This window comes from Talaromyces proteolyticus (genome assembly GCF_021365285.1).
Source record: "Talaromyces proteolyticus strain PMI_201 chromosome Unknown BGW36scaffold_4, whole genome shotgun sequence".
Taxonomy (NCBI): domain Eukaryota; kingdom Fungi; phylum Ascomycota; class Eurotiomycetes; order Eurotiales; family Trichocomaceae; genus Talaromyces; species Talaromyces proteolyticus.
In genome coordinates this window covers 1,219,693-1,236,098 of record NW_025764280.1, presented here as the reverse complement: position 1 = coordinate 1,236,098, position 16,406 = coordinate 1,219,693, and the positions used below count along the sequence as shown (strand labels likewise).

At 49.0% G+C, this 16,406-nt stretch overlaps 7 protein-coding genes across 7 annotated transcripts; 3 read left to right on the top strand and 4 right to left on the bottom strand.

The window, feature by feature from the left end:
• Nucleotides 1-131: 131 nt before the first annotated feature.
• BGW36DRAFT_395603 (PSP1 domain protein) lies at nucleotides 132-2,792 on the bottom strand (the record flags this gene model as incomplete). The annotated part of the gene is made up of 2 exons (XM_046218062.1): nucleotides 132-681; nucleotides 769-2,792. The coding sequence occupies 2 exons, from the start codon at nucleotides 2,790-2,792 to the stop codon at nucleotides 132-134; spliced, it is 2,574 nt and encodes an 857-aa protein (XP_046074239.1).
• A 2,047-nt stretch (nucleotides 2,793-4,839) lies between these two features.
• On the bottom strand, nucleotides 4,840-5,660 carry BGW36DRAFT_130520 (uncharacterized protein). The gene has a single exon (XM_046209355.1). The coding sequence runs from the start codon at nucleotides 5,432-5,434 to the stop codon at nucleotides 4,916-4,918; it is 519 nt and encodes a 172-aa protein (XP_046074238.1). The 5' UTR covers nucleotides 5,435-5,660; the 3' UTR covers nucleotides 4,840-4,915.
• BGW36DRAFT_395602 (scaffold protein Nfu/NifU N terminal-domain-containing protein) lies at nucleotides 5,489-6,574 on the bottom strand (the record flags this gene model as incomplete). Its single annotated transcript, XM_046218061.1, has 3 exons — nucleotides 5,489-5,635; nucleotides 5,687-6,226; nucleotides 6,305-6,574. 3 exons carry the CDS (start codon nucleotides 6,572-6,574, stop codon nucleotides 5,489-5,491), a joined length of 957 nt encoding a protein of 318 aa, XP_046074237.1.
• Nucleotides 6,575-6,693: 119 nt separating this feature from the next.
• On the top strand, nucleotides 6,694-7,628 carry BGW36DRAFT_130523 (uncharacterized protein). The gene is made up of 2 exons (XM_046209356.1): nucleotides 6,694-7,018; nucleotides 7,071-7,628. Exons 1-2 carry the CDS (start codon nucleotides 6,948-6,950, stop codon nucleotides 7,540-7,542), a joined length of 543 nt encoding a protein of 180 aa, XP_046074236.1. The 5' UTR covers nucleotides 6,694-6,947; the 3' UTR covers nucleotides 7,543-7,628.
• A 1,342-nt stretch (nucleotides 7,629-8,970) lies between these two features.
• On the top strand, nucleotides 8,971-11,024 carry BGW36DRAFT_130526 (putative ras guanyl-nucleotide exchange factor RasGEF). Its single transcript, XM_046209357.1, has 3 exons — nucleotides 8,971-10,314; nucleotides 10,369-10,794; nucleotides 10,846-11,024. Exons 1-3 carry the CDS (start codon nucleotides 9,244-9,246, stop codon nucleotides 10,927-10,929), a joined length of 1,581 nt encoding a protein of 526 aa, XP_046074235.1. The 5' UTR covers nucleotides 8,971-9,243; the 3' UTR covers nucleotides 10,930-11,024.
• Nucleotides 11,025-12,115: 1,091 nt separating this feature from the next.
• On the bottom strand, nucleotides 12,116-13,950 carry BGW36DRAFT_459693 (putative benzoate 4-monooxygenase cytochrome P450; the record flags this gene model as incomplete). Its single annotated transcript, XM_046222059.1, has 2 exons — nucleotides 12,116-12,940; nucleotides 13,001-13,950. 2 exons carry the CDS (start codon nucleotides 13,948-13,950, stop codon nucleotides 12,445-12,447), a joined length of 1,446 nt encoding a protein of 481 aa, XP_046074234.1. The 3' UTR covers nucleotides 12,116-12,444.
• Nucleotides 13,951-14,359: 409 nt separating this feature from the next.
• BGW36DRAFT_338134 (putative GABA permease) lies at nucleotides 14,360-16,273 on the top strand (the record flags this gene model as incomplete). Its single annotated transcript, XM_046213005.1, has 5 exons — nucleotides 14,360-14,453; nucleotides 14,516-14,576; nucleotides 14,656-14,888; nucleotides 14,942-15,784; nucleotides 15,849-16,273. The coding sequence occupies 5 exons, from the start codon at nucleotides 14,360-14,362 to the stop codon at nucleotides 16,193-16,195; spliced, it is 1,578 nt and encodes a 525-aa protein (XP_046074233.1). The 3' UTR covers nucleotides 16,196-16,273.
• Between the last annotated feature and the right edge of the window lie 133 nt (nucleotides 16,274-16,406).

Here is a 16,406-nt window from a genome sequence, read left to right as displayed (position 1 = left end):
GAGTCTATATGGTATCTGAAGTGACAGGTCGTAGATCTTCCCGTCGATCTACCAAGAGAGTAAAAATCGAAAATCTAACATGAATTATGAAGCGCACATGATTCGAGGTATTAGGCCCTAGTCGTAGCTTGTCATGACCCCAGCGATAATCCTTGGAAATTTCCAACCCAGTCGCCTTGGGCAGGATCTATCTGCTGGCCGTGGGATGTTGGTCCAACATAGTCAGGGCTAGAGGACTCTAACAGGGAGTATGCACTTGATGGATAAGATGCGAACGGATCGTTGGATGCCAGGTTTTGCCCGAAGCCTGGTTCATGGTGTCGAATTGCAGAACCAAATCCTTGATATGGATCGATATAAGCGTTACGAACCATGCCTGAATGACCGCCTAGGTCTGCTCGTTCGACAGGGTCACGGAGGTTCGCAGTGGATTGTGGCATCTGTGAAACATTGAGAACGCGGCTGTCCTGAGCATGGCGACGGTCGGCCACCGGATCCTGGTTATAGCTAAGAGCATTTGGCCCTGGTGGCTGTAGTCCGCCGGTAGGAGTGACAAACGAGGCTGGGTTGATGGCAGACATCCAAATCCGGGTTTTGTATATTTTGAATAGATCCGTGACTAAAGAATTAAAGTTAATGTAGGAGTCTGCGAAATAATAGAAAGTCAATTTCTTCCAGTCCCTAGAAGCCAGTTAGTCATCATAATCGAATCGTTGATCGATCTCCTCTGTATAGAAGGAAGGTCTAATATGGATTCGACAAACTTACATCTGGAACTCTGCGTCAAGAATTTCCATATTGAGTCTATGCTCTGCGACTTTTTGCTGACAGACACGCTTAGCTTTGGCTTCGTTGCCCTCTTTGTCTCGCAAAGTAAGAATTTCATGGTTCTGGGCGAGTCGTTTAATCAACTTTGGCTTGATCTCGGTAGACTGAGGTTCATGAGCCCCGTGAGCCCCAGTTGGATTCATGCCACCAACGGCACTGCGATGACCCATGCCGGGGTTTACAACATTAGATGCCCCATTTTGCGCTTGGCGAGAGAACATCATCAAACACTTATAGTGCTCCTCGGCATACTTCTCTTTGAGTTCTCTAGCTTCCTGCCAAGTAACATTGGCATGCTGGATAGTACCAAGATCTGTCCCGCGATCTGCTTCAACAATCACAAGGTTACCGGGATTCACTTGAAGTCCGGTATCTTCCTGGATGTAGAAAACATCCGCACGATGGCACTTGAATGTAACAATGTATAGACGCTGGTTCTGATGGGTTGGGGCTAAGCCTGCTTGAGGACGACCGTAGGCTGAAGGCACGTATGCTTGATGCAATGAGCTTGGCATTACCGAAGCTTCGGCAGCAGTATGTAGGGCGCCCTCAATAGCACTAGCGTAGCCATCGTCTCTGTCAACAAGGCCTGCACGAGAATTCAAAGCTCCCATATGTATCTGAGCTTCACCGATTGACCCAATCGAACCATGCCTCGTCGGAATTTCCGCGAATGAATGGCGTCGACTCTGTGGTAATTCACCAATGCTCCCGAATCCAAGAGATGTCTGCCAGTGAGTGCGTTTTAAATTCTCCAGCGGTCTATTCTCAACCGAACCGAAGGGAGTAAATTGTTTCTCGAGGTTGACAGAATGCTCAGATAATCTTCGCCTCCCACTGTTCCGAATGCCGCCATAGCCAGGAGGAATTTCACCCAATTCATCCAAATCTTCGACTGCCAGGTCAGACTCTTCAGGGACGCTACCATGGATCCGGTGCAAGTTGTGAAGACCGCCGGACAGCGAGAAATTGCTGTTCGCAGAAGCAGAAGAAGCTGCGCGATCTCTCATACGAGCGTTTTCCAACTGAGTTGATTGCCGCAGTATAGCATTCTCTCTGGTCAACTGGTCAATGGCACGTTGTTGACTAGCAGCATATGCCTGGGCGCCGTTTGAGTCAACGTTGTTTTCTTCTTCATCTTCATCATCCTCGTCTTCACGCACTCGGCCAAGGAGAGCTGGATCATGACCTAGGTCCTCTAGCAAGCTAGGCCGTGACGGACGGTGTTGGATTCCTGCATATTGATTGCCAGCCCTTCCACGGGATGCGTTGTGCTGACTTGGTGCCTTGTTTGACATCAGCTTGACAGTTTCTGGGTCGAGTTGGCCTACAGAATAAGACTGCGATCGATATGTTTTAGGAGTTGGGTGGAGAGGAATGGTGAAAGGGATCGACGAGTCACCAGCCATGGACCGTGCCGAAGGACTGAGAATTTCTTCCGTGGCACTTGGAATATTTGGCATCGTGGGCGACTGGCTCAATTCCGTAAGTCGAGTCGGAGGCTCTTTCCGACCTTCAGTGGTCCAAATCCCTGTTGCCCAAGGAAAACTGCCTCCATGACTTCCATGGCTGCCATGACCCCAGGGCATTGTACCATTCAAGCCGGGGCTTGGAGTAGTTGCCCATCCAGGCTGGTCCCCAGTTGGGGTTTGAGGGTTCGAGCCGGGTGAGGCAAGATTGCCAGAAGTTGTCAAAGAAGTCCTCCGCGGCAGACTTAGCGGCACTTCATTCAGCCACGATGTGCGGCGAGCCGATTTCGGGAGAGGGGCAGTAGTAGCTGTCGGCGTCTGGTGCAGATGATGATGGTCGAACTCATCGTCGGAGGAGGTAAGAGCTTCGGAGTCTGGTGTCGAGCGTCTCACACCTTGGTTACCTTTTTCGAGGCGAATAGATGCATTATTACCGGGCGCGGAGCTGTTTCCAGGCTTCGACGCCAAGGTCGGTTTACCCGCGGTCGTGGCCATTGCGATCTAAATGATCGAGTTTATAGCGACAATCGCAAGAAATGGGGATAGTGATCGAGTATGTGACAGATGCTGTGTCTGCAGTGATGAACAGAATGCGATCACAGTGAGCGTTGACTCCAAAGTAAGTCAGTTAGCAAGTTCTTGTATTGGAAATCTTGAGTTGATGACAAGCGACACGGCGCAACGAGGACAAATCTTACCTGAAATAAAAGAAAATGCCACGCGCACGAAATCTATAGTACTCTTCACGAAACAACAGAGAAAAGAAAAGCTAAGAAAACACGGTATCTAGCACGGCAGGTCAGATAAATGTAGCTCTCCACGTTGCGGGCCTAGACGTACCACTCTACTTATGGCGGCAACCTCTATTCCACAATTTAATCAATAACACTCAAAGAATGTACAGGAGTTGAAGCGGAGAGACGGATCACCTCCGTGTATTCGACGACCTGCGACGACGAAAAAAAAATGGACGGGCGTTTCGCGAGGGCTGAGTATTGGCCACGCTTTCTTCTATCTTGATGTATGCCTGTCTTTAATTGGCGATGAGGGAAATAGATAGGAAACTGCGTGGGCACATGAGGGCTTGCACGGGAACGAAATCGAAATTGAAGCGAGAAAGCGTTGATCCAAGTCTGGAGACCAACGGCGACTGGAAGCTTTTTTGAGGATTGAGTGTGCTACTTGCGAACTGACGCCAACGGGTAATGCGCACCGCACAAGTAGCGCATTTTTCAGGCCAGCAGCAATCTATCCCCGTCAGTGGATGGTGCAAAAAAAATTAGCAATAATAGAACAGGAGAAGCCGCACATGTAGAATAATGCTAGGCTGGAGCGCTGTCCCTAGGTGATGTCACGAGGTGCGAACCAGCTAGGCGGCGAGATGGAGATTGGGAAAAACAAGACAAGGGTTGCGGGCGGATGGTCGCAAGACATTCGTCGACGGCGAGGAAACGGCAGCGCAGCGTCTGATGGAGTTGGAGATAGAGCAGGGAGAGAAGAAGAGCGCAGAGAGGAGGGGGAGGCGAAATGGGTAGAAACGACGAGTGCGTGAGGAGTGGCGGCGCGGGTTTGGGAGACCTGGAGACAGAGCCTGGTACGGCGACGCTAGCAGTGAGGAGCAGGAGAGGAGAGCGGCACGGGGATGGGGGAACCGTGCACGGTGGGCAGGGAATCGCTGTGGTCTAGAGGGACGGGGATGGCGACGGGGATGGGGGATGCGATGGGGATGGATGAATGTGGCTCGCGTGCGTGGAAGCGGCCAGCATCAGAGGAGGGAATTAAATGACGCTTGGCGGCGAGGAGGAGGAGGAGCAGACAGGGTCAAGCGATGACAGCAGGCAGGAAGATCCCCCGGGATTCTGCAATAGTGCAAGAGCAATAGGGTAATAGTGCGAGGCTGGAGCAGTTAGCTGTTGTCTCCTTAGCCTTTGCCTGCAAGAGCTGGCGGGGACCCAGCAGGAGGGGGCGGTGGCACTGCCCTAGCCCGTGAGAAGCATAGCCAACGCGGGACATGGAGCCAGCGCGCCAATAGGCAGAGGGCCGAGCTGGTGGGCAGGTGCTGATTGGCCGCGGTGGACACTTCTGGGAGACTCTGGGGCATGGCGTAGGGCCAATCACGAGGAATGCGTTTCTCCAGCTGTCGTTGAAAGTGTGGGGAGCCGTGGCCAGAACTGTCGATGCATTGATTAATTGTGCAGGGAATGCGGTATACGTACTATGGTACAGAGTAGTTGTGTTGTGTCTGTTGTATGGGTGCTGGATTGGATTGGGAGCTTAGCGGAGGATTGGTCGATCCCAGGCCGCGCACTGGCGGAACTGTGAATCTCTCTTGCACTCCTTTTGCGAGTGGTCGCTTTGCAAAGAATAGGAATCAAGAGATGGCTGAAAATAGAAGAAAGAAGTCTCTTCTAATTTCTGACCGTCCCGCCGTCGACCGGCGGGGCACGTTGCAAGCAGAGTAAGTCATATCCGATATCCTTGCTACATAGCTTCTCGACAAGGCTCCGTCTAGCATCACCTCGTAGTCTGCACGTCTTCCAAGTCTTACATATGTACTCATCGCTATAGGCCAATTATTACTCATAGCTATTGGTTCAACCATATTCATAGTCAGATCCCTAATGATAAAGAGCATATGCATATATACTCGTCAGGGAGTGTGGACAGCCTAGCGGCCTTCTACCCCACATTCTGCAACTGAGGTGGGGGAAAGTTGCAGCAGCTAGTCTGCCAGACAATCCTCCGTAGTGTCCATACAAGATGATCCCTCGGGCGCCAGTCGAGCCGGTTCCGAGGATCATAAATCCATAATCGCTAAGCGTCACATGTCTACGAATCACAACGGGCCACCCGACAAGCAAGCAAGCAACGACAACATTGAACCACGGAACTGCACAAGCTTCCAGCATCGCCAGCCTTTGTTTGTGCGGCCCATCATCATCGGCTGACCTAACCATGCCACGCTCGCACCAGCTTTGATGCATGCACCTATGCAGAGTATTGTCCGAGAGCACAGGGGGATGGGGGAGAGAGGAGTGGTATCTAAGAACAGAGCAGGGAATATACGTCACAGAGGGGATGCATGTCCAATCAAGTGTAAGACTTTTGAAGTTTGGGTTATATAACGGTTCAGCCATCTATATTCAATAATCAAACATGGAAACAAATGCTGGCAAAGCATTACGATGCCCTCACGCCCCAGCGCTGTCCAGCGGAGACGATGCCGTAGCACTAGGCCCTTTTTGCTGTCGCAGCTTTTCTTCGAATTTGGAAAACTCATGCATCGAGACCTCCTCCTCTTGGTCGAGGACTTGCTGCACGCCTTGAACCTCCTCAATCTGTCTCACTGGTTAGATGATTATTAAAGCGTAATGATAGAATACACTCACATAATGCATGAGCATGGACTCAATTCCATTCTTCAGCGTAACGGTGCTCGAGTCGCATGTACGGCAGGCACCGCGGAGCTTCAACAACACCACTCCGTTCTCGAAGCCACGGAATTCAATGTCGCCTCCGTCTTCTTGAATGGCAGGGCGGATGCGGGTTTCTAGCAGCTCCTTGATCATGCCAACGACCTCGTCATCCTCCTCATTATATCCCAGTGTATCCTCACTACCCCCTTCCTGGGCATTTTCGCCTGCGGCTCGCTCTACCGTATTCACGATGTTCTCCCCTGATGTGACCACTTCGGTGATTAAACTGAAGATTTCTGGTTTGATATGCGCCCAGTTCGCATCGCTGGACTTGGTTACTGTGATAAATTCGGGCCCGTAGAATACAGACGATATGCCGTCGACATTCAACAACTTAGCTGCCAATGGCGACGGATGCGGCGGGGCGAGGGTCGATCGCGGCGATAGATACTCGAGGAACGGTGTTGGGAAATTCTCCGGCAAGACAGGATGGTTAGGAAGGAATTTGAGCGCCTATTGGATAATTATAAGCACTTGATTGCATCAAATGACGCGGTGGCAAGGTCAACCGACGTCAAAAAGGCGACTTACATCTGGGTTCGGCGTCGACTCTGTCTGAATGAAAATAGTGCGTTTGTTGCCCGTCGAGGGCTCGTTGATTTTCGATAAACCCAGTGGCTGGTATGTTGGACGAAGGGTCGGCCTGCGACGGTTGTCTGATGGGGTGATAGCAGAGACTGTGCGAATATAATGGATGGATCTGCGTGTTGGAAATCGCAGGACCTCGGGCTCCCGAATGGAGCGCTGCGAGGATTGGAGCGCGCGCTTGATCAGTGTCCGTGATGCTTGTTGTGTCGACATCATGAACACTACTGATGCACCGTTAATATCGTAGGCGATACGGCGATGTGTAGTGTAGTGTAGTGTAGACAGTGAAATGCTGCTGATGACAAACCCGCAAGAAATTCCGGCGGCGCCGCTAAATAAGAGCGTTGACGTCAAGGTCACGTGCCCACCGCGAAACACTCATGTCAGGCAGTCGCGCTCTCCGAGCGTACATTAGCATTAGATTGTTTTTTGATTTTGATTTTACAGAGTCTTTCCTCTTTTGCTGGGTTTAATTATACCTAGACGTTTTTATTTAATATCCGTGCACGGACCACATTGCACTGGCAGGCGTACAAATTTTCAAAACAAATCTGCAATACCTCGAATTGCAGGTACCGAAACCAAAATGTTGAATCTGTGCCAGGTGTGCTCCAAAGAACCGTCGAAATACAAATGTCCGAAATGTGCTTTGATGAGGTACGATCACATCGTTGTGGAATTTCCCCTTGCTAACTCGAATTTACCGAAGCTGTTCCCTTGGCTGCACTCAATCCCACAAGATATACTGTGCACCCAAACCAACAGAAACTGTTCCAAAAGATACAAAAGACCTTTCAAATGGTGCTGCGGCTGATCCTTTGAAAGACATTCACGAAGGAGAGCCTCTGAAACTCGAAGACCTCGGGTCGTCGATACAACTTCAAAAGCTTTTCGAGCAATACCCTGGCCTTCGGAGACGGCTGCAGGAGATCTACAAGATTACCCTGGAGGAAGAATGGGATCAAGAGCAGAACCAAGTATCCATGGGCAACCACCATCGCAGACATCGTGGCGGACATAAGAGGGGAGTCTGGACGGCGGAAAAGGGCTTCAATCGCGGTCTTGGAAAGGTCAGGAAATGGCGTGAGAGCTGTGAGGACGGCGAGAGCGTTGGCTCTGATGCTGAAGGGTTTATGAAGTTCATGGCGTTGGTTGCTGGCACTCATGAAAACCCCACTTAATGGTGACGTCCTGCTTGATGAGATTTACTGCTGTTACAATGTTAGCAATTGGCGACGTCGTCTATGCGATATGGATTGATCACTGACAAGCATACACCGGGCAAGCAATATATTATTGCCCAACCCCTCAGGGCAAAGTCTTCGGTCAAAAAGAATTTGGTTTGAAGTAATTATGCTGCTTGGAACGACTTCCTCAAACCCAGGTTTCAAACTCGGCTTTTCAAGACTCGAGATCATGCCTCCTAGGGAATTTAGGAAACAAACACAAGTCACCAGAAGCCCTACGCACAGACATGCTGGTTTCTCTCATTATGAAAATTACATGTCGAGTCGAACACTGAAATTGATTGGACCTTCCACATACCAATGCCCATGTTTTCTGGTTGTATGATAGACCATCCATCACATGCGCACCGCAACTCCAGTTCTACGCGCAGCTCCATTATATATAGTCACGCTTTCACAACCGTTGCTACTTGCGACCGCCTACGAATAGCACAACCACATGTCCAGCCCGACCGAGGTTCTTAAGCCTCCTCAGCGGAGACCAGTGATGTTGCTCGAGTTATCAATAGACGCGTAATAATACGCCTGGGGCAGCCGAGTGACGGCTTCCAGAATTTCAATAACTGCTTAGCAGATCAGCAGTAACACTTACCACTGCCAAGTACGATGACTATCAGGAGTGCAGTGCTACCATGAACCGAGCTAGCAGTGTTTCATGAGGGTTCCACCGCCGAGGATTGTCTTCGGTTGGTAGAAGTTGCTCAGTCGTCTTCACAAGTCAGGGAGATAGCATTGTACGATAGCAACAACAATAATAATCACATAGCAAGACGACCGATCAAACTCGCAACGTATGATCTCCGTGTGTAAAGCGCGTGGAAACAGGGAAATAATACCGCAAGCAGCGCGTGCAGTGCCTGGGCGACCCCACCGGGAGCAGCGACCACGCACTGTGAGTGGCTGCAGCAACCCCGTCCCCCCTAAGCCGTCTGATTCGAATAAGTTTGGGAGCCTTGCGATAATAATTGTTGCACCACGTTTTCAACGGCCAGCATCGCAATAAGTTGGTAACAACATCGATCCTCCCATCCTTCTCCGCTGCCTCGGTACTAGCCCCATCCTTCCTTCTGCTCCCAAGCCGTGAGGTGGCCTTAAAAGTCGTCTCCCAGCCGTCTTTTCATGGAAATCGTGACCGAGCATACCGTGTGATTGGAGCCCGCCTCCTATCTCCAGACGTCGTTGCAACAACCGCGAAGGAGCAGTATCAGCACCGCATCCAGAGTTATTGCATCAGCTACAACCCCAACGGGTACGTACTACGGACTCCCTCGTCGCCCACAGGAACCGAGTTTCAGTCTGCGAGTGCAGCATTGACCGTTGCCGTACCAAATCTAGGCATATTCTCTCCGTGTCCTCCCTGTACCCATACGAACCACCTCGTGAAAGTCAGTCGACGGGACCAGTCTCCCGCGACGATAGAAATAGGGGTCCATCGTGGCGCTCAATGCTTCCACCTCGAGATATGGCCGCAGTAATTCGCAACCAGTCCTGCCACAAGCACCGCCTGCCGGAACACGGTTAAACTCACACAGACCATCCTCTCCTGGCGGGCCAGGCTTCTCCCACAGCAGAACCGCGCTGCGAACCACCTGGCGACATAGCGCCGGGTCGGATGCCTTCAATTCCTTCCTAGATATGGAGGACGAAAATGACGACGCGCACAGCTGCAGCAGGCCCGCCAGCTCAGACCAGCCCAAGGAGAAGCAGTCCGATAGTGGCTCCAGCACCGATACAGGAGTCACCTTTGATGAGCTGGTCGACCAGCTTGCTTCCTTGCCCATGTCCAAGCAGGATAGCAAGTTCATCTCGATATTCTTGTGTCTGTATCGGAAATTCGCCGCCCCTTCTACCCTACTCAATTGCCTGATTACTCGATTCGACAAAACAGAGCAATGCGATTTACCGCAACTCACCAGAGCCTTTGAGCAATTAAGGCTGCTTCAAGTCATTGCGCAATGGGCAGCCGAGTATCCGGGGGATTTCGCTTATCCAAAAACACGACGGAGATTGGTTGAGTTTGTTGATGCTATCGAGAAAAATCACGTTTATATGTTCGCTGCAAAAGAAATAAGTTTACACTTGGAAAACCACGTGGAGGATGACGATGTCGGCTGGCCGTTCAGTGATGGAAACGATGGTGAAACTGACAATACGGAGTCTACTCCTCACACCCCTTCTCACAGCTCCCCTACCACCTTACTAAACACTTCTTTCTCCGACAATGTTATTCACAACATAAGCTCTTTAGACCTCTCCGATGACGTTCCGACTGGCTCTTCGAGGGATTCCGGGACATTATCAAATACATCCAGTACAGAAAAATCCGGTTCAACAATGACACAATCATCTTATGCTCTGCTAGCACTTGAAAAGGCACAGAGAGAGGCCATGAGCTTGGAACTTACACCACGTTATCTTCTCAACAAGTTCCAATGGCGCCAATTTATGGAAATTCCGGATGATGATTTTGCTCGAGAGCTTACACGCATTGACTGGATCATGTTTACCTCGTTCCGGCCTCGGGATCTTGTCCGTCATGTCAGTTTATCTGGCCCGGACAAGGAAAAGGCAAAGAGTTTGCAAAACGTCAATCGCATGATCCAGGAATTCAACCATCTTGCATTCTTTGTGGCGAGTATAGTGTTACTGCGTGACAAGGCCAAACACCGAGCCAGGGCTATGGAAAAGTTTATGAATATTGCCTTGGTAAGCGCCTATCTAAATAATTTTTAAGCCATCGCTAATATATTTGATCAATAGAAACTTCGTCGGCAGAATAATTACAACTCTTTGGGCGCCGTTATTGCGGGCATCAACGGCACCCCAGTCCAAAGATTATCGCAGACACGAGACCTAATACCGCTTTCAGTCCAAAAAGAGTTCATGCGGCTCGTCATCTTGATGGGTACACAAAAAAGCCATTTCGCCTATCGACTAGCCTGGGAGAACTCTTTTGGCGAACGAATTCCTTTCCTGCCGCTCCACAGACGCGACCTTGTATCTGCCGAAGAGGGCAACAAAACTTTTGTTGGGTCCAACAAGGACCGAATCAACTGGAAGAAATTCGAGATTATGGGAGACGTTATTCTTGGGATCCAGAGCAGCCAGCGCACATCCTACTCTTACATTCAGCGAAACGAGGAAGTGCAGCGGTTAGTGCTGGATGCCAAGATGCGTGACGAGGAGGTCAGTCTACTTCAATCATACCCATTTCAAACCAAATTAACATTATCTTAGGATCTCTACGCTCGCAGCATGGCAGTCGAACCATCTGCAGGCGCAGTCGACAAATCGAAAATGTGGGGGTGGTTACGTGCATGAGCGCTGATGATTGACTTTTTTTTAATGTTGTAACTGCTTCATGACCTACTCATACCCCTCTTGTTACGGCTTTTTTCTACTATGGATATCGTTTGGGATGTGAACATATTATATTATATCTATTTTGATGGGAGCGAATTTCAATGGCTTTATCGGCTGGTCTGTTTTGTAAATGGACGGATTATGAGACATGTATACAATGCTGTGCATTATAGTGATTTCAAAAAATGCTTATTCCTTACGTCAACTACGTGTAATTTCTAGCTTCCATTCAATATGGATCTGGACATTATATACTACATTTACTACAGTTGGATCGATCCACACTAGTTGACCGTTCACGAATGAATCCTAGCATTATATCAATAATATGTAACCATCTCCACATTGATCAATTGATCAACCAAGAAATACTACTATAAATAACTAGTGTGGATGATACCAATCAAATGCCCTACCAATGTAATTACGTGTTGTGTCCAAATCATTAGCGCCTACATTCGTACACAGTACCAACCTACTAGTACATAATCAGCCAGAACCTCGGGGTAGGCAGTTGACAATATTTCTTCTTCCTTACATCAATTGATATGTACTTCAGATTTGAGGTTGTCGAAGAGCGCGAGATCAACTGGGAAACTGGCAAGGAGGTCATCCTTCAGGTTACCGTTGGCTTGATGCTGCAAGTGAAGAAAGTTTACACGCACGCGATAAATGTCCGGGTGAAGAGTCACCTTGTTGACAAACATAGTCTGACGTGGGAAAGTGGCCCAGCGAAATGGGACTATATTATGGTTCCCAACTAGCAGGTTCAGCACGCCAAAGAGCTCGAGTTCCATCCTGTTCATGCCAAGGGAACCGGCTATTCAGAAAATATGTTTATCCTTGCTCTCCCTTTTTTGACGAAAACAAAGCGAATGTTGAGAAATTGCATTTACTATTGAGTAACAAAGGTTGGAGGCATTATTATGCGTATACCCCTGGGGAACAAAAGGTAAGCGAAGGATACGATATCATCTCTTGGCCCAATTATAAGCCCATCGGCATCTTAATTCGCAAAAGCGAGCAGTGAGGCGTGGCTAGAATCTTTTATTTGTTCGCTTTGTAGCTTAAGTATAGAAAATTATAGTCGGAATATTTGAAGATTGGATAAAATCTAGGTGAAAAGGATCTTGATCATATCTAGACCATGTCATCATTGTGCTGTACTCCAGTGGATGTCGGCACCTCCGACGCCCTGCGTTGACTCTTCTATAGAACATACAGCACGCCTAAACACCTCCACTATGTACATTTATTTCATCTACACCGTGAACATTTTATTTGTCTACTGAATACAATGGCAAAACTAAACAATGTAAAACTGTTCAAAATCAAAGGATGAGTTGTGGTGGTGATTGATGGAGGTAGCAGGTTAGGGCATATAATATGCAAGGTAGACGCTATCATCCATCTCCACTCGACCTGAAAGCTGAGACAACAAAGGGCACGTATCCAATGGAGCCCAAATAACTATCATTTCGCCAATCTAATAATAATTTCCTCATCCTTGATCCTCGAGTTAAACCATTCCTTCAACTCAATACGCTGAGTAACCACCTCCGCACCCCGGAGGATATCACTTTGAGCTACCTTCAACGTAGCCAGCGTAAGTTCGGCCATAGCCAAATTTTTAGCTATGCATGTCCTGGTGCCTTTGCCAAATGCGAAGAAATTGGTCAGCATTGCAACTGTGGCGTTCTCCCACCTCTCCGGTAGAAAGCTTTGGGGTTCTGGGAATACAGCCTCGTCCAGGTGTAACTGCGTGGTGCTGACACCGACGCTGGTTCCTTCAGGATAAAAGCGGCCTTTGAATTGCCAACCGCCCTTGGGAACCTCGCGAGGTAGTCGAGTTGGATTTGCCCACGAAAGCCGAAGGCCTTCGCGTACTACTCCACGTAAATACGGGCCTGTGCTTGGGTCTTCCTTTTGCGCAGTTCTTTGATGAACTTCCTCGCAGAGTCGAGAGTACCTTTAGTTCAGTCAGCCGAGGAGTTACAATAATCTGTATTATAAGAAAGCGACTACGAACATGTCGGGATATTTTGTCAAATACCATATAATCGTTGCCGTGTTCGTACCTGTCGAGTCGGTCCCTGCAAAACACGCATCCTTCAGTTCGATTTGTGACTGCTGCGGTGAAACCTGTTCCAGCAACCGACTCTGATAGCTCCCGCTTTTGGGAACGGAAGAGGCTATGAGCTGCTTGGTGAAACTGTCTATAAGTGCAAAGGCAGTGTTTGATTTGGCGTCTGCACACCAATAATCTGCCAGTTTCTGGACTAAATCTCCAACAGGACCAGGGAAGAGGTTGAAAAATGCACCAACACCAACAAAGGCGTCTACAAAAGGCGATGCGGACATGATTTCTGTTTTCTCCTCAACGCCTCCGTATCGCTGCTGGAAGAGATACGCGCTGATAGCATCAATGGCCATGCTGCGAGCAGCATTAAGCAAATTCACGGGCTCGCCAGTCTGGCCGTCGGTACGCAGTCGCTGCACGAAATCATCTATAACTTTGTCCAGCGTAGCATTGGCATTGCGGATAGATGCCGTTGAGAACAGTGGCGACACTGCCTTTGCACGTCGAGCACGCTCCGGCAAAGTCAAGGCGGAAAAGATAGTGTTGTGGCCATCGATATCAAATTTCGAATATTGCGGGGTCTTGGGAAAGCCACCTTGGGCGGCGTAGATGGGTTCTACGGCATCTCCATCGTCGATATCCACATCCTTGGGTGCCACACGTAGCGTCCGACCATATTTCCTGTGCAACTCAAAAATGACGCTGCTCTCATCTCCAACAAAGGTATGGTAGGCCAGCCAGAGCGATGTGCACGCTGCAATCTTGGGCCCGGGTATGCCAGACAAGGGGTGCCAGAATAGACGATAGATGCAACGCAGCACAATCAGGGCTGGCAAGAGAACAGAGGCTCCTTGCATTCCAAGTTGAAGGAACGAGAGTGTTGTTGATACAACTGCCATTTTGGATATATGGCTAGCATACACAATGAGTCACTGCTGCGACGTAGTGTCTATCGGAGATGCGATCCTTTAACTACATAGTTCGCTGGAGCGATGCCGCTGTCGGGCATTCCTACATCGGGTCTGCCGATGACTCAAATCTTACTGCATGACGCAGCAAATTAAAAGCAAACTATTAGCGGTTCTGCCGCTAGCTTTATCTCTGATAAGACGAACCCTGTACCACTGCCTGAAAACTGAAATACTGATAAGCCATTCCGGGTTAGGATCGTCCATGATGGCAATAATTGATAACGGTGATAGCTGTAGAAATAAAGGGAGATGCACGTCGACGGCCAAAGCGGGAGGCCGTTTCTCTCTTTCCCATCCACCACCACTTCTTCGTGGTCTGTGAAAACACCATTAGATCATGGAGAGCAAACCTTCTGAGGAAAAGAGCAAACATGTCTTGGGACAGGGGATCCAGGAGGATGTGACCTTGGAGGAGCTGGGATACCAACAGGGTAGGTAAAATAATCCGGTCAATACATGTACGCCAGCGATGCTGATTATAACCGATCGGTAGAACTCAGGCGGTCGTATGGCCTTCTGGATATGCTCGGGTTCAGCTTCAGTATTGTGACATGGTAATTGCTCTCGCACCTACTCACTCGATTTCATCCCTGCCAAACTCTAGATGCGTCAAAATGGCTGACCTTGTCCCAGCTGGTCGGCGTTGAGCGGAGTTTTCATAATCGGAGTCAGCGCCGGTGGTCCACCGGTGGTTCTTTATGGATGGATTGGGACCTGTGTTCTCACCATGGCTGTGGCCTGTGCAATGGCAGAAATGTGTTCCCGATGGCCCGTTGCTGGAGGACAGTACTCGTGGGTGGCTTTGATGGCACCGGAGCAAATCGCGCGTGAGATGTCCTATGTGACTGGCTGGTTCATGTTAATGGGTGGGTGCAGCAGCTTTGCGAAGTCAATTTTTTCAATGCTAATTGAAATTAAGGTATCATCTCTATGGGATCGGCCAATAATTCTTTCATCTCCAACTACATTCTAGGACAGGCTAATCTTGTGTTTCCGCAATACACGATTGAGCGTTGGCAAAGTGTGCTCGTCTCATACTTAGCTGCCCTTATCGGTGGCATAATCAACATCTGGACACCTCATCTGCTATATAGACTAGCCCGAGCCGTATTCTTGTGGAATATGGTCTCGTTCGTCGTCATAGTGGTTGTGCTGCTCGCTACAAATGACCACAAGCAAAGCGGGGACTTCGTCTTCCATGAGTTCCAAAACGGGACCGGCTTTGGCACCGCGATGGCCACCATCATAGGTATTCTGCAGGCCTTTTTCGGAATGTGTTGCTATGACACCCCTGTCCATATGACCGAGGAGATGACCCATCCCTCTCGGGATGCTCCGCGAGCAATCATTCTCTCTGTTGTAATCGGTGCAGTGACTGGATTCGTGTTCCTGATAACTCTTTGCTTCTGCATTGGAGATATCTCGAGTACGGCCGACACCAGCACAGGCTCGCCAGTTCTGCAAGTTTTCTACGATTCAACAAACAGCAAGGCTGCCGCATGTTTTATGGCCAGCATGATCACCGTTATCATGTTCGTTAGCACGATCAGCTTGATCACCGATGGTTCTCGATCGCTGTATGCTTTTGCCCGCGATCATGGCTTACCTTTTTCGGGATTTCTGTCGCAGGTCAGCAAAAAGAAGCAGGTTCCAGTGAATGCAATTGTGGTAACAGTCAGTATTCAAATGGCCTTTAATTCGATTTATTTTGGAACAGTCACAGGATTTAATACTGTTGTATCTATTGCCACGACGGGATTTTGTAGGTTTAAGCCACCCCATTGACATATACTAACTCATTTTCACACTGTCTAACTTTCACTCAGATGTATCATACGCCCTCGCTCTTCTAGCTCGGATATTAGGTTACTTCTTCCGCGATAAGCTTGTTTTCACCGGCCCATATTCACTTAGCCTGCCTATATCTCTGTCCATGAACATGATTGGCTTTTTTTTCCTCGTCTTCGCATTCATTACCTTCAACTTCCCGTCCGAAGCTCCTGTCAACGAGTCCACGATGAATTACACCAGTGCCGCCATTGGCGTGACCGCCTTACTGAGTCTGGTTACATGGTTTACCACAGGCAACCGGCATTTCCACGGTCCTGTTGAGGCACGCAATGGGCAGGAGCAGGAACAGACTATTGTTGTGGAAAAGGAGACAAAAGCTTAAAATATTCTAGATAGTTAGGCAACAAGAAGAGTGGATATATAGAATTATCTCATTTATAGAATCATCTAAATTCTTGATATATACAGGTAATATCCAGTCTATCTGACAGCCAAGATTTGGTACCGCCACCGTACATTCTCTCAACACCCCTTTCCTTTCAATCCTGTATTCCTTACGCATTAAGTTCCTAAACCGTATTTACGTCGAATTG